The sequence below is a fragment of the Saimiri boliviensis genome, chromosome 1 (genome assembly GCF_048565385.1).
Source record: "Saimiri boliviensis isolate mSaiBol1 chromosome 1, mSaiBol1.pri, whole genome shotgun sequence".
Classification (NCBI taxonomy): domain Eukaryota; kingdom Metazoa; phylum Chordata; class Mammalia; order Primates; family Cebidae; genus Saimiri; species Saimiri boliviensis.
In genome coordinates, this window is record NC_133449.1 from 42,245,560 (window position 1) to 42,258,384 (window position 12,825).

The window sequence follows — 12,825 nt, forward strand, 5'->3', positions numbered from 1 at the left end:
GGCGCGATCTTGGCTCACCGCAACCTCCGCCTCCTGGGTTCAGGCAATTCTCCTGCCTCAACCTCCTAAGTAGCTGGGATTACAGGCACGTGCCACCATGCCCAGCTAATTTTTTGTATTTTTAGTAGAGACGGGGTTTCACCATGTTGACCAGGATGGTCTCAATCTCTCGACCTCGTGATCCACCCGCCTCGGCCTCCCAAAGTGCTGGGATTACAGGCTTGAGCCACCACGCCCGGCCCTAATTTTTTTTTTTTTGAGACAGAGTCTTGCACTGTCGTCCAGGCTGGAGTGCAGTGGTGAGATCTTGGGTTGTCATTTTTGTTTTGACTTTCTTTCTTTTTAAATTTTGAGACAGTCTTGCTGTGTCACCCAGGGTCGACTGCAGTGTTGCAATCTCAGCTCACTGCAACCTCCACCTCTCAGGCTTAAGTAATTCTCCTGTGTCAGCCTCTGGAGTAATTAGCATTTCAGGTGTGCATCACCACTCCCAGTTATTTTTGCCCCATCTCACAGAGTCTTACTCTGTTGCCTAGGCTGGAGTGCAGCGGCACGATCTTGGTTCACTGCAACCTCTGTCTCCTGGGTTCAAGCAGTTCTCCCACCTCAGCCTTTTAAGTAGCTGGGATTACAGGAATGTACCATCTTGCTTGGCTAATTTTTGTATTTTTAGTAGAGATGGGGTCTCGCCACGTTGGCCAGGCTGGTCTTCAACGCCTGACTTCAGGTGATCCATCTGCCTCGGCCTCCCAGAGGGCTGGGATTACAGGAGTGGGCCACTGTGCCCAGTCCTAATTTTTTTGGTTTCGTTTTGCTTTTTTGGTAGAGATGGGGTTTTGTCATGTTGTGCAGAGTGGCCTGGATCTCTTGGGCTCAAGCTGTCCACTTGCCTGAGGCTTGCAAAGGGCTAGGATTACAGGCCTGAGCCATTGCACCCCGCCTTAGTTGTTCTCCTGTTACTAAACATTTGGCTTATTTCCAGTTTTTGGCTACTGCAAATAAAGCTGCTATGAACATTCATGTACAGGTCTTTTGGTGTTCTTAAGCTCTCATTTCTCTTGGATAATTACCTAGGAGTAACATTGTTGGTTCATGTGATGGAAGAAACTTGTCACAGAAATTTTACTTCAGTAGATTTTGCCCAACAGATTCCCAAAGTGATTGGACCAATTTTTCACTTCCTCTGTTTTTAATGTATGAGAACTCAGGTTGGTCTGTATTCTTCATGAGACTTGTTATTTTCAGTCTTTTAAATTTTAGCTATTATGCTACCATAAGTTTTCTTTTATAAGCCACAATTTAGGACTTCATTTGGGTAATATGAGGACTAGGGTGATCAACTGTCCTCATTTGCTGGGGACTGAGGGGTTCTCTAAATGAGGAACTTTCAGCTTTGAAATCGAGAGAGACTCCCTCATGAGGTTTTCAGCTGAGTTAGTCAGCTGATGTGAAGGGAAAAGCAGGAAATTCCCACAGTCAAACCAAGCCCAAGTACAGATACCTGGGTTATCCTCATCCAGAGTTGTGTTCTCTAGTTACCAAAGACAGGGGCTTAGCCATCTACCGCCTTTCCCTTGTGGTGTCCATGCAAACTGATTTCTTCAGAGAAGCCTCTGCTGGTTCATCAAACTGCAGCAATTTTCTCCGTTATGCTTCCAGAGTACGCCATGTAATTTTATAGTACTCACTACATCTGAAGGTATATATCCTTGTCTGAAATCCAGGGTGGACTGTAATTCAGGGTAGGACTTTTATGTCTTCCTCATAGATAGCCCCAGAACACGTTGGTAGGTACATCAATAAATTTCCTTTTTTTTTTTTCCCTGGAGGTAAGGTGGAAGGGAGGACACAGGTCCTTGTTGAAACATGTGGCAAGGCAGATCGTGAGGAAATGAAAGAAGCCATGAAAGTTTAGTTTTTACCCTAATGGTGGTTGGTTGGAAGTTATTAAAGCCTTTTTATCAATACAGGAGAAACATAAATTGTGTTTTAGGAAGCTGCTTGCTGGTATGTTGATAATGAATTAGTGGATGGTCCTCTGTTGGTACTTGTTAATTTCGTTCTGATTATTTTTAAAATTGATCGCAAATGAAAAAATAGTATAGTGGCATATTTAAATCATGTAAAATTCCAGATGGACTTTGAATTTATTATAGTATTGGGGGCAGCTTTTGCCAGATGCAGTGTTCTTTGCATAAATGTAAAGCAGAAATAGCTTAAATTTCTGATGGGATCCTGATTTGCTATGGAATAACTTATGAGTCATTGTACCTCACAATGTGAACATAAAATTTCTGTGATGAATTTCTTAAAGTCAATAAAGTAAAAAATTCTTACTTTAGCCAGTTTTTGGTTTTCATTTAATGTATACTTTCAGGTATGATTTATTTTGCATTCAGTTTAGCAGTTCCTGAAATCCTTTCCAGGGGGTCTCTGAGGTCAACACAGTTGTTTTTTTTTTTCCTTTTTTTTTTTGAGATGGAGTTTCACTCTTGTTGCCCAGGTTGGAGTAAAGTGGCACGATCTCAGCTCATCACAACCTCCGCCTCCCGAGTTCAAGTGATTCTTCTGCCTCAGCCTCCTGCGTACCTGGGATTACAGGCACATACTGCCACGCCTGGCTAATTCTGTATTTTTAGTAGAGATGGGGTTTCTCCATGTTGGTCAGGCTGGTCTCGAACTCCCCACCTCAGGTGAGCCACCCGCCTCGGCCTCTCAAAGTGCTGGGATTACAGGCATGAGCCACTGTGCCTAGCCTCATAATTTTCATAATGATAATAATAAGCTGTCATTTAACTGTTTTGCTGATTCTGTAATGAGTAAATTGCAGAAAAATCTGGAATTTTTGAGAAATTTCCAGAATTTTCCATGAGTATAATGCAGAATTTTCCACTTTTGATGACATTTTTGCCCTTCTTGCTAATGTAATATATACTTGTGTTTTTTGTGTGTGATAAAGATTTCTGCTTGGCCAGGTGTGGTGGCTCATGCCTGTAATCCCAGCACTTTGGAAGGCTAAATCAGGCGGATCACCTGAGGTCGGGTGTTTGAGATCAGCCTGACCAACACGGTGAAACTTCGTCTCTACTAAAAACACAAAATTAGCTGGGCGTGGTGTACATGCCTGTAATCCCAGCTGCTCTGGAGGCTGAGGCAGAAGAATCACTGGAAGCTGGGAGGCAGAGTTTGTGGTGAGCTGATACCGTGCCATAGCACTCTAGCCTGGGCAATAAGAGCAAAACTCTGTCTCAAAAAAAAATCTACTTTTAAAATTCTAAGACAGTAACTGTTGGTAGATATTAATCACATAAACGAAAGCTTTTTGAGATTCTCAATAGGATTTAAGGGTATAAAGGAGTGTCCTTAGACTAAAAAGTTTGAACTACTGACGTAAGTGTTCTGCCAGAAAAGGTTTTAAAATTAGGGTTTTATAATAATGATTCTTATTGTGACTGTTATAACTGTACCCCAGAACTTCTCATTCTGGATCAGTTGAAGTGTGTCTGGATATCTCTTTTTGTTTGTTTACAAAAAAAAAAAATGAGAATAATTTTTTTTTTCTTTTTGTAGAAATAGGATCTTGCTATGTTGCCTAGGCTGGTCTCAAACTCCTAGACTCAGGCAAAGTGCTGGGATTATAGGCATGAGCCACTGTGCCTAACTTAAATTTGTTTTAATTTTAATATGATTTACTTAATTTGAAAACTTTTTTTTTTAGGATATAAGAATTATTTTCCAATGTCAAAGGAAATAATACTAAAACTAATGTAAAATGGTAAAGCCACTTTTATCTAGCACTGTGTTAGGCACTGTGCTGAGCAAATTTATGTGTATCATCTTATTACTCAGAATAACCTTATGAGGGGCTCTTTTCCTTCGGCACACCACTGAAGATCCTGGTGTCACTATGGGCCGCCACCCCGCCCGTTGTTACCGATACTGTAAGAACAAGCCATACCAAAAGTCTCACTTCTGCTGAGGTGTCCCTGATGCCAAGATTCACATCTTTGAACTGGGGTGGAAGAAGGCAAAAGTGGATGAGTTTTCACTCTCTCTGGCCACATGGTATCAGATGAATATGAGCAGTTCTCCTCTGAAGCCCAGGAGGCTGCCCGAATTTGTGCCAATAAGTACATGGTGAAAAGTTGTGGCAAAGATGGCTTTCATATCCAAGTGCGGCTCCACCCCTTCCATGTCATCTGCATCGACAAGATGATGTCCTGTGCTGGGGCTGACAGGCTCCAAACAGGCATGCGAGGTGCCTTTGGAAAGCCCCAGGGCACTGTGGCCAGGGTTCACATTGGCCAAGTGATCATGTCCATCCGCACCAAGCTGCAGAACAAGGAGAACGTGATTGAGGCCCTGCGCAGGGCCAAGTTCAAGTTCCCTGGCCGCCGGAAGATCTACATCTCAAAGAAGTGGGGCTTCACCAAGTTCAGTGCTGATGACTTTGAAGGCATGGTGACTGAGAAGCGGCTCATTCTAGATGACTGTGGGGTTAAGTACATCCCCAGTCGTGGCCTTCTGGACAAGTGGCGGGCCCTGTACTCATGAGGGCTTCCACTGTGCTGCCCCCTCGTATTATGAACCAATAAATTTACTTCTTGTCCACCTTAAAAAAAAAAAAAAACTTATGAGGGAGGAATTATAAATACATTTTACAAATGAAAAAATTGAAGATTGTAAAGAGTAAATTATTTGCCCAAGTTCATGCAGCTAGGAGGTTACAGAACCAGACCTTGAATTCAAGTGTAACTCTTAAGTTTAGTCTCCTTTGTGCTAAATTTTGAAAGAAGTTTGAAAAGCACTGGAATGAAATATGAAAAATAAAGCCTCTTTTACAGTAACTTATTGATGTTTATGTTGTGCAGTGTTTTATGTTGTAACTTTGTGAGTCTGTCCTTGCAGCTACTGAATTTAATGTTGCCTGATAATTTTTTTTTTTTTTTTTTTTTTTTTTGAGATGGAGTTTCGCTTTTGTTACCCAGGCTGGAGTGCAATGGTGCGATCTCGGCTCACCACAACCTCCGCCTCCTGGGTTCAGGCAATTCTCCTGCCTCAGCCTCCTGAGTAGCTGGGATTACAGGCATGCGCCACCATGCCCAGCTAATTTTTTGTGTTTTTAGTAGAGACGGGGTTTCACCATGTTGACCAGGATGGTCTTGATCTCTTGACCTCGTGATCCACCCGCCTCTGCCTCCCAAAGTGCTGGGATTACAGGCATGAACCACCACGCCCGGCCTGATAATTCTTACTTGCTCTGCCCTGAATATTTCTTGAGATTCACTTTTACCCCACAAGTAAAAAGGGTAGATACAAAGATAAGTGACCTGTCATTGTTCTCAAGGGATACAGTGAAATCAGATAACTGTAGTGCAAGGCATACTGTGAAGTACCTTAAGCGAGTCTGGGTGCTGCTTTGTAACAAAGAGTAGTCTCCCCCTGGAGTTTGGCGAGAGTCTCATGACTCTCATCAGACTCTGGCTCAGAGGCATTGTTCAATTTTATTTACTTATTTATTTTGAGATAGGGTTTTGCTGTGTTGCCCAAGCTGGAGTGCAGTGGTGCAATCTTGGCTCACAGCAGTCTCTACCTCCTGGGCTGAAGCGATCCTCTTACATCAGTCTCTGAGTAGCTGGTATCACAGGCTTGGCGAATTTCTGTATTTTTTGTAGAGATGTTGCCCAGGGTGATCTTGAACTCCAGGGTGATCTGCTTGCCTCAGCCTCCCAACGTGCTGGTATTACAGGCATGAGCCATCACACCTGGCCTGTCCAACTTTTAAATTCATCTTCTTAATTCTCTTTACTCTTCATCCACTCTAATAATTCTATTTATCTCACACCGCGGCAGACAGATTGCTTGAGCTCAGGAGTTTGAAACCAGTTTGGGCAACAAGTTGAAACCCTGTCTCTACAAATAGAAAAAAAATTAACCAGGCGTGGTAGTGCGCTCGTGTAGTCCCACTACTCTGGAGGCTGAGGTGGGAGGATCACTGAGCTCTGGGAGGTCAAGGCTGCAGTGAGCCATGATTGAACCACACACTGTACTCCAGCCTGGGTGACAGAGTGACACCTGTCTCAGAAAACAGAAAAAATAAAAAACCTTTCTGGTTTTATTTAAATTGCTTTTTCCCCTGAGGACTTTTTCTTTCTTACCAGGCAGTTGCATCAATATCTAGCATATTTTTAGCATGATAATACGCCTTCACACATTTGGGTACTTGTTAAATGCATCTATGGACAATTTTTTTCTTTGAGATGGAGTCTTGCTTTGTTATCAAGGCTGGAGTGCAGTAGTACGATCTCAGCTCACTGCAACCTCCACCTCCTGGGTTAAGCAATTATTCTGTCTCAGCCTCCTGAGTAGCTGGGACTACAGGTGCACTCCACTGCATCCAGCTAATTTTTGTATTTATAGTAGAGTCAAGGTTTTGCCATGTTGGCCAGGTTGGTCTCAAACTCCCTTGGCCTCCCAAAGTGCTGGGATTACAAGTGTGAGCCAGCACGCCCGGACTAGACAATTTTTTTAAACCACCTGCTTTTCTGTATGGCTTATATCAACTAACACTTGATCATAGTGGGTGCTATTTCATTAAAATAGAGACCTGAGGATGTTTGAGAATAATCTGTGGAAAGACTCACCTCCTTCCTATTCCCCCTCTACCACAAACTAATGTGTAGAAATTAAAATTCTGTTCTGTTATGAAAAATACCTAGTTTCAGGTGTGTACCTAGAGTTAGTAATGGCTTCGCATTTCATGGGTTTTGTCTCTTGTTGCTCAGCTACCTTAATTCATCACTTACCTTCTTTTGCCTTTTATATTACATGCTCAATCTCCAATTGAGTGTTGAAAGCTGCTGCTGAGACTAATTTCCTGTATCCCATAGCTGGATGCTCAGGCACTCCAGATTACTCAGCTAGATAGATTTCTTCTCTAACCCTGCTCCCTGGACATTGTGCTAGCCTGATCCCATCTCTTCCCAGCCTGCATGTGTAACTGGACTTGCTGAGATTTTGGGGCCTTGGCTTTTTTCTCATACTGTAATCTAAAACTTTGAAACATGTAGGAGCCTTGCTGGGTCATACATTATATGTCACATACAGCTAAAACAAAATACATTGCCATACTTAATGTCTTTTGTTATATTTGAAATTTTAAAAAGATAGCTATGTCTATATATAAAATATCTTTTTTCCTTTTTTTTTTTTTTTTTGCCCACCTGCAACTGTCTTGATCGAATTATACTTTTTTTTTTTTTTTAAAAGATAGTGTCTTACTCTGTCCTTCAGGCTAGAGTGCAGTGATGCGGCCTTGGTTCTCTGTAGCCTTGACCTCACAGGCTCAAGTGATCCTCATACCTTAGCCTCCTGAGTAGCTGAAACTACAGGTGCACACTGCCCTGTCCAGCTAATTTTTGAATTTTTTTTTTTTTTTTTTTTTTTTTGAGACGGTGTTTTGCTCTTGTTGTCCAGGCTGGAGTGTAATGGTGCGCTTTTGGCTCACCACAACCTCCACCTCCTGGATTCAAGCGATTCTCCGCCTCAGCCTCCCGAGTAGCTGGGATTATAGGTATATACCACCATGTCTGGCTAATTTTGTATTTTTAGTAGTGACAGGGTTTCTCTATGTTGGTCAGGCAGGTCTCGAACTCCCATCCTCAGGTGATCCACATGCCTCGGCCTCCCAAAGTGCTGGTATAAAAGGGGTGAGCCACTGCACCCGGCCCCCCCCGCTTTTTTTTTTTTTGGTAGAGATGGGTCTTTTTTTTTTTTTGTAGAGATGGGTCTCACTCTGTTGCCCATGCTGGTCTCAAACTCCTGGGCTCAAGTGATTCTTCCCACATTGGCCTCCCAGTGTGATATTTTCTTTCTTTTTTTTTTTTTTTTGTATTTTTTTTGGTAGAGACAGGGTTTCACCATGTTGACCAGGATGGTCTCGATCTCTTGACCTCGTGATCCACCCGCCTCAGCCTCCCAAAGTGCTGGGATTACAGGCTTGAGCCACCGCGCCTGGCTGATATTTTCTAATGCTAATAGTGCCAGTGCAGCAGTAACTTTATTGATCTTCACTGGTGAAATGTTATTAGACCTGTAAGTAAATGGCTCTTTTAGTGCTATATTTCTCTTTGAGTAGTTCATTGAAAAGAACATACAAAGAATTTCAAATTGCTTTATTCTTGCTTTGAGCTAGGTGAGTCTTTTTCGAAGTTACTGTTTAAGGTTCGTTTTCAGTTCAGTTTTAAAAGTTTGGAAGTAGAAAAGATCTGATACTTAGTCCATTCATTACCCTCATGTTATTCATGAAGAACTGCTTCAATGAGGGCATTTTAATTGATAAAATCCCTTCTGTGAGGCCAGGTGCGGTGGCTCACACATGTAATCCCAGCACTTTGGGAGGCCAAAGCAGGCAGATCACTTGAGCTTAGGAGTTTGAGACTAGCCTGGGCAACATGTTGTAACCCTGTTTCTACTAAAAATACAAAAAATTAGCCAGGTTTGGTGATGTGCACCTGTAATCCCAGCTACTCAGGAGGCTAAGGCACGAGAATTGCTTGAACCTGGGTGGTGGAGGTTGCAGTGAGCTCAAGTTATACCACTGTACTCCAGCCTGGGTGATGGAACAAACTCTGTCTCCAAAAAAAAGTGAATTAATTTTTAAATTGATATAATACTTGCATATTTTGGGGGTACCATCTGCCATTTTTAAGTTGGAGTTTTTCTTCCTTTGGCGATAATTTTATGGTTACAGTTGAACTGACAAGATAAATGGTTCATTTTTTTGTTTGTTTTTTTGAGGTGGAATCTTGCTCTTTCTCCCAGACTGGAGTGACATGGCACAATCTTGGCTTATTGCAGCTCCCCCACCAGGTTCAAGCTATCCTCCTGCTCCAGCCTCCTGAGTAGCTGGGATTACAGGCGCCTGCCACCATACCTGGCTAGTTTTTGCATTCTTAGTGGAGACAGGGTTTCGCCATGTTGGCCAGGCTGATTTCAAACTCCTGACCTCAGGTGATCTACCAGCCTTGGCTTCCCAAAGTGCTAGGATTACAGGTGTGAGCCACTGCATCTGGTAAAATTGATTAAAATTGATTAGTTTGAAGAAAATATTGAATCAAATGTTGATTTGATCTGTTTCAATATCCAAACAGATAATGTGCTTTGTACTAATAAATTCTTTGAATTTTATTTGTGTAGAAGAAATTGAGGAAGAATCTGAAACAACAGTTGAGGCTGACTTGACTGATAAGCAGAAACATCAGTTGAAACATAGAGAACTCTTTTTGTCACGCCAGTATGAATCTCTGCCTGCAACACATATCAGGTAAGAACTTTTTAGGAACTCAAGTACTCAGTAGTACTACAGTGATGAAAAACTGAAAGACTTCTTTGAAGTGTTTTCCAAACTCTTCTCAAGATCTTGCTTAAACTACTTTACTAAAGGCTTCATAATCAAATTTCAGGTTGGGAATTTATAGTGTGTACTAGCACATTAAAGCCCCACGAAAGTTCTTCAGTAAAGTAACCATTTTAACTTTGTTTTAATACAGCTTTTCCTGGCTGGGCGTGGTGGTTCACGCCTGTAATCCCAGCACTTTGGGAGGCCAAGGCAGGTGGATCATTTCAGGTCAGGAGTTTGAGACCAGCCTGGCCAACCTGGTGAAACCCTGTCTCTACTAAAAATACAAAAATTTAGCTGGATGTGGTGGTACTTGCCTATAATCCCAGCTACTCAGCAGACTGAGGCAGGAGAATTGCTTGAACCTGGGAGGCAGAGGTTGCTATGTGCTGACATTGTGCCACAGTATTCCAGCCTAGATGACAGAGTGTTACTCTATCTCAAAAAACCCAAAAACAATAAAACCGTAAAACAAATGCCCTTTCCCAATTGATTTGAATGTCTTTTCAGAATTGTGCAGAGCAGTGTCCAGCAGACATAATTTTAGGAAATACTTGTCATTTCCAGGTTCTAAAAAAATTATATAGTTACTAGGAACCACAGGTTAGAACCCCAAATCTGCTTCCCTGGCAGGTGATTCTTGTCCTTATAGGATATATGGCTTTTTGTTTTCATTTGGGATCACTGGGATGAAAACGTTATTATTCCTTAATGGCATCTGATTTATGCATTGATAGCATATAAACATGAAGAAAAAAGGTGACTGATTTGGGTGAGATCTCTGGTTCTCTCATATGGACCACCCTTCTGTTAATTAAATTCTTTTTCTACTGTAAAAAAGTCAAAAAGCGAAAAAACTAGCCCCTTGTTTGTCGTTTTGGCAGCTGTTGAGGAAAAATGGTGGTTTTCTTGATCTACTGGTTGTGATCAAATTTAAGATATCGTTGAGCTATTTTTTATTGCAGTCTATAATCAGTGCATCTTAGAGGTATAACAAAATATTTGAGCTCAAAAGATTCTGACCCTTTGTCAGGAAAGCTTCAGGAGAAATTGGCACTTACTCAGCTTTCCATAGGGTGTGAGGCACAAATAGAGGGCACAGGTGAGCATGGGGTGTATGAAAGCAGCAGCATGTGACCAGGGTGAGGATGTGTGAGCAAGTGCAGTGTTTCACTCCTCTTAGGTTAAAGAAATGCCTTCAACTTCTGTTCATAATCTCTATTTCTATTTCTTTTATCCAGCTTTGCTGCTAATGATCCAAAAAAACTATATATATATACATATATATATAATGCATTATTTCAATAATTGCATACTCCTCTTTATCCCCCAACATTGGGATTGAATCATTGTCTGCCTTTTTGGGTTCAGACAGGTTTGTCGAATCTTGTTTTTTTTTTTTTTGAGATGACGTCTCACTCTGTCATCCAGGTTGGAGTGCAGCAGCACGATCTTGGCTCACTGCAACCTCCACCTCCCAGGTTCAGGCAGTTCTCCTACCTCAGCCTCCTGAGTAGCTGAGATTACAGGTGTGCGCCCCCATGTCCAGCTGATTTTTGTATTTTTGGTAGAGACAGGGTTTCACCACTTTGGTCAGGTTGGTCTTGAACTCCTGACCTGGTGATCCACCTGCCTCGGACTCCCAAAGTGCTGGGATTACAGGCGTGAGCCACCACACCTGGCTGGCAGACTTTTTAAAGCTCTGATTTGGTCCTGGTACTTACACAGACACACACACACCAGTTTCTGGTATGTTTGTGCACAACTTCTTTTTTATAGAAATGGACCCAGAGATCTTCCATGGCAGAAAGTGTGTGATTTCTTTTTCTCCAAATCTTTTCAGAAATAATGTGATCTGCTCCCTCACCCCCATAGTAAACCTCATATCATTGTTTTTATTTGTTTTGTTTTCTAAATTGAAATACAGTCTTTGGGAGGCCTAGGTGGGAGGGTTGCATGTTGCCAGGAGTCAATATAGCAAGACCTTGTCTCTACCAAAAATATACAGATTAGCCAAGCATGGTGGTGTGTGTTTGTGAGTCCAGCTAATTGGGAGGCTGAGGTGGGGGATTGTATAAGCCCAGGAATTTGAGGCTGCTCTGAGCCATGATTATATCACTGTACCCTATCCTGGGGGACAGAGCGAGACCCAATGTGAAGTAGATAATAAGTAGGTGAGATAGATAGAGAGATATGGAGCTGGCTATGTTGCCCAGGCTGGTCATGATCTCCAATGATCCTCTTGCCTCAGTGTCCTGAATGACTGGGAATATAAGCACATTCTGCTATGGCCTGCTATTTAGGATTTTTATTAGGGACTACTATGGTTAGATTTGCTATAGTTAGTATATTCTGTATGACTTAAGTAGTGCTGGAAAAGACATTAAGGCCAGGTAATATGGGAATAGTCTTTTTATCAACCAATAATGCTATTTCAAGAAAGAAAAATAGAGAGTAGGTGAATATGGTTCAAAGAGATGGAACATAAAAACATATTTTGAGATTTTCTTAAAGTTGCATGTAACTAATGATGCTAAAGAGCCATATGCACTTTTTATCGATTGACTGATAGTGTAGGATCCTGCTTTGTTGCCTAGGCTGCAATGTCATGGCATGATCATAGCTCACTGCAGCCTTGACCAGGCTCAAGCCATCCTCCCACCTCAGGCTCCCGAGTAGCTGGGACTACAGGCATGTGCCACCATGTCTGGCTGATTTTTTATATTTTTTGTAGAGATGGTGTCTTACCATGTTGGCCAGACTGGTTTCGAGCTCTTGACCTAAAGTGATCCACCCACCTCAGCCTCCCAAAGTACTGGGAGTACAGGTGTGAGACACAAGCATGGCCTCCACTTACTTAATTGGGAGACACTAGAATCTAAAGATTAATTTAAGTTCAAGAAGTTATGTGGGGCTGGGCCTGGTGGCTCACGTCTGTAATCCCAACACTTTTGGAGGCCAAGGCAGGTGGATCACTTTAGGGCAGGAGTTCGAGACCAGCCTAGCCAACATGGCGAAACTTTGTCTCTACTAAAAATACAAAAATTAGCTGGACCTGGTGGCGCATGTTTGTAATCCCAGCTACTCTGGAGGCTGAGGCAGGAGAATTGATGGAACCTGGGAGTTGACGGTTGCAGTGAGCTAAGATTGCACTACTGTACTCTAGCTTGGGCGACAGAGTGAGACTCTTATCTCAAAAATAAATAAATAAATAAATAAAAATAAATAGAAATAAAGAAGTTATGTGGCCAGTCTTGACTCTTGCCAGAACAAGAATCTGAGAAATGGTTTTAAAAATGTATCTAAAAGATGCAAGTATATTTTTAATTTACTCTCCTGATAGCTTGGAATCTGTTTATAAGGAACGTTGATTTCTTTTAACAGATTGCCTGGAATGGAAAAACTAGTCTTGTTTTTTTATCTTC

At 42.0% G+C, this 12,825-nt stretch overlaps 1 protein-coding gene and 1 pseudogene across 4 annotated transcripts in view; both read left to right on the top strand.

Moving 5' to 3' along the window:
- MTA3 (metastasis associated 1 family member 3) overlaps positions 1–12,825 on the top strand; it is a 256,836-nt gene that overhangs the window by 112,661 nt on the left and 131,350 nt on the right. For all 4 annotated transcript variants that reach the window (XR_012516895.1, XM_074396521.1, XM_039479074.2 and 1 more), the window contains exon 4: positions 9,199–9,325. Coding sequence is in view for 3 of the 4 variants with exons in the window: in XM_074396521.1 (XP_074252622.1) it covers positions 9,199–9,325 (127 nt within the window). In the remaining variant the exon portion in view is untranslated. The remainder of the gene's footprint in view (positions 1–9,198; positions 9,326–12,825) is intronic.
- LOC101037568 (large ribosomal subunit protein uL16-like) lies at positions 3,745–4,913 on the top strand (annotated as a pseudogene).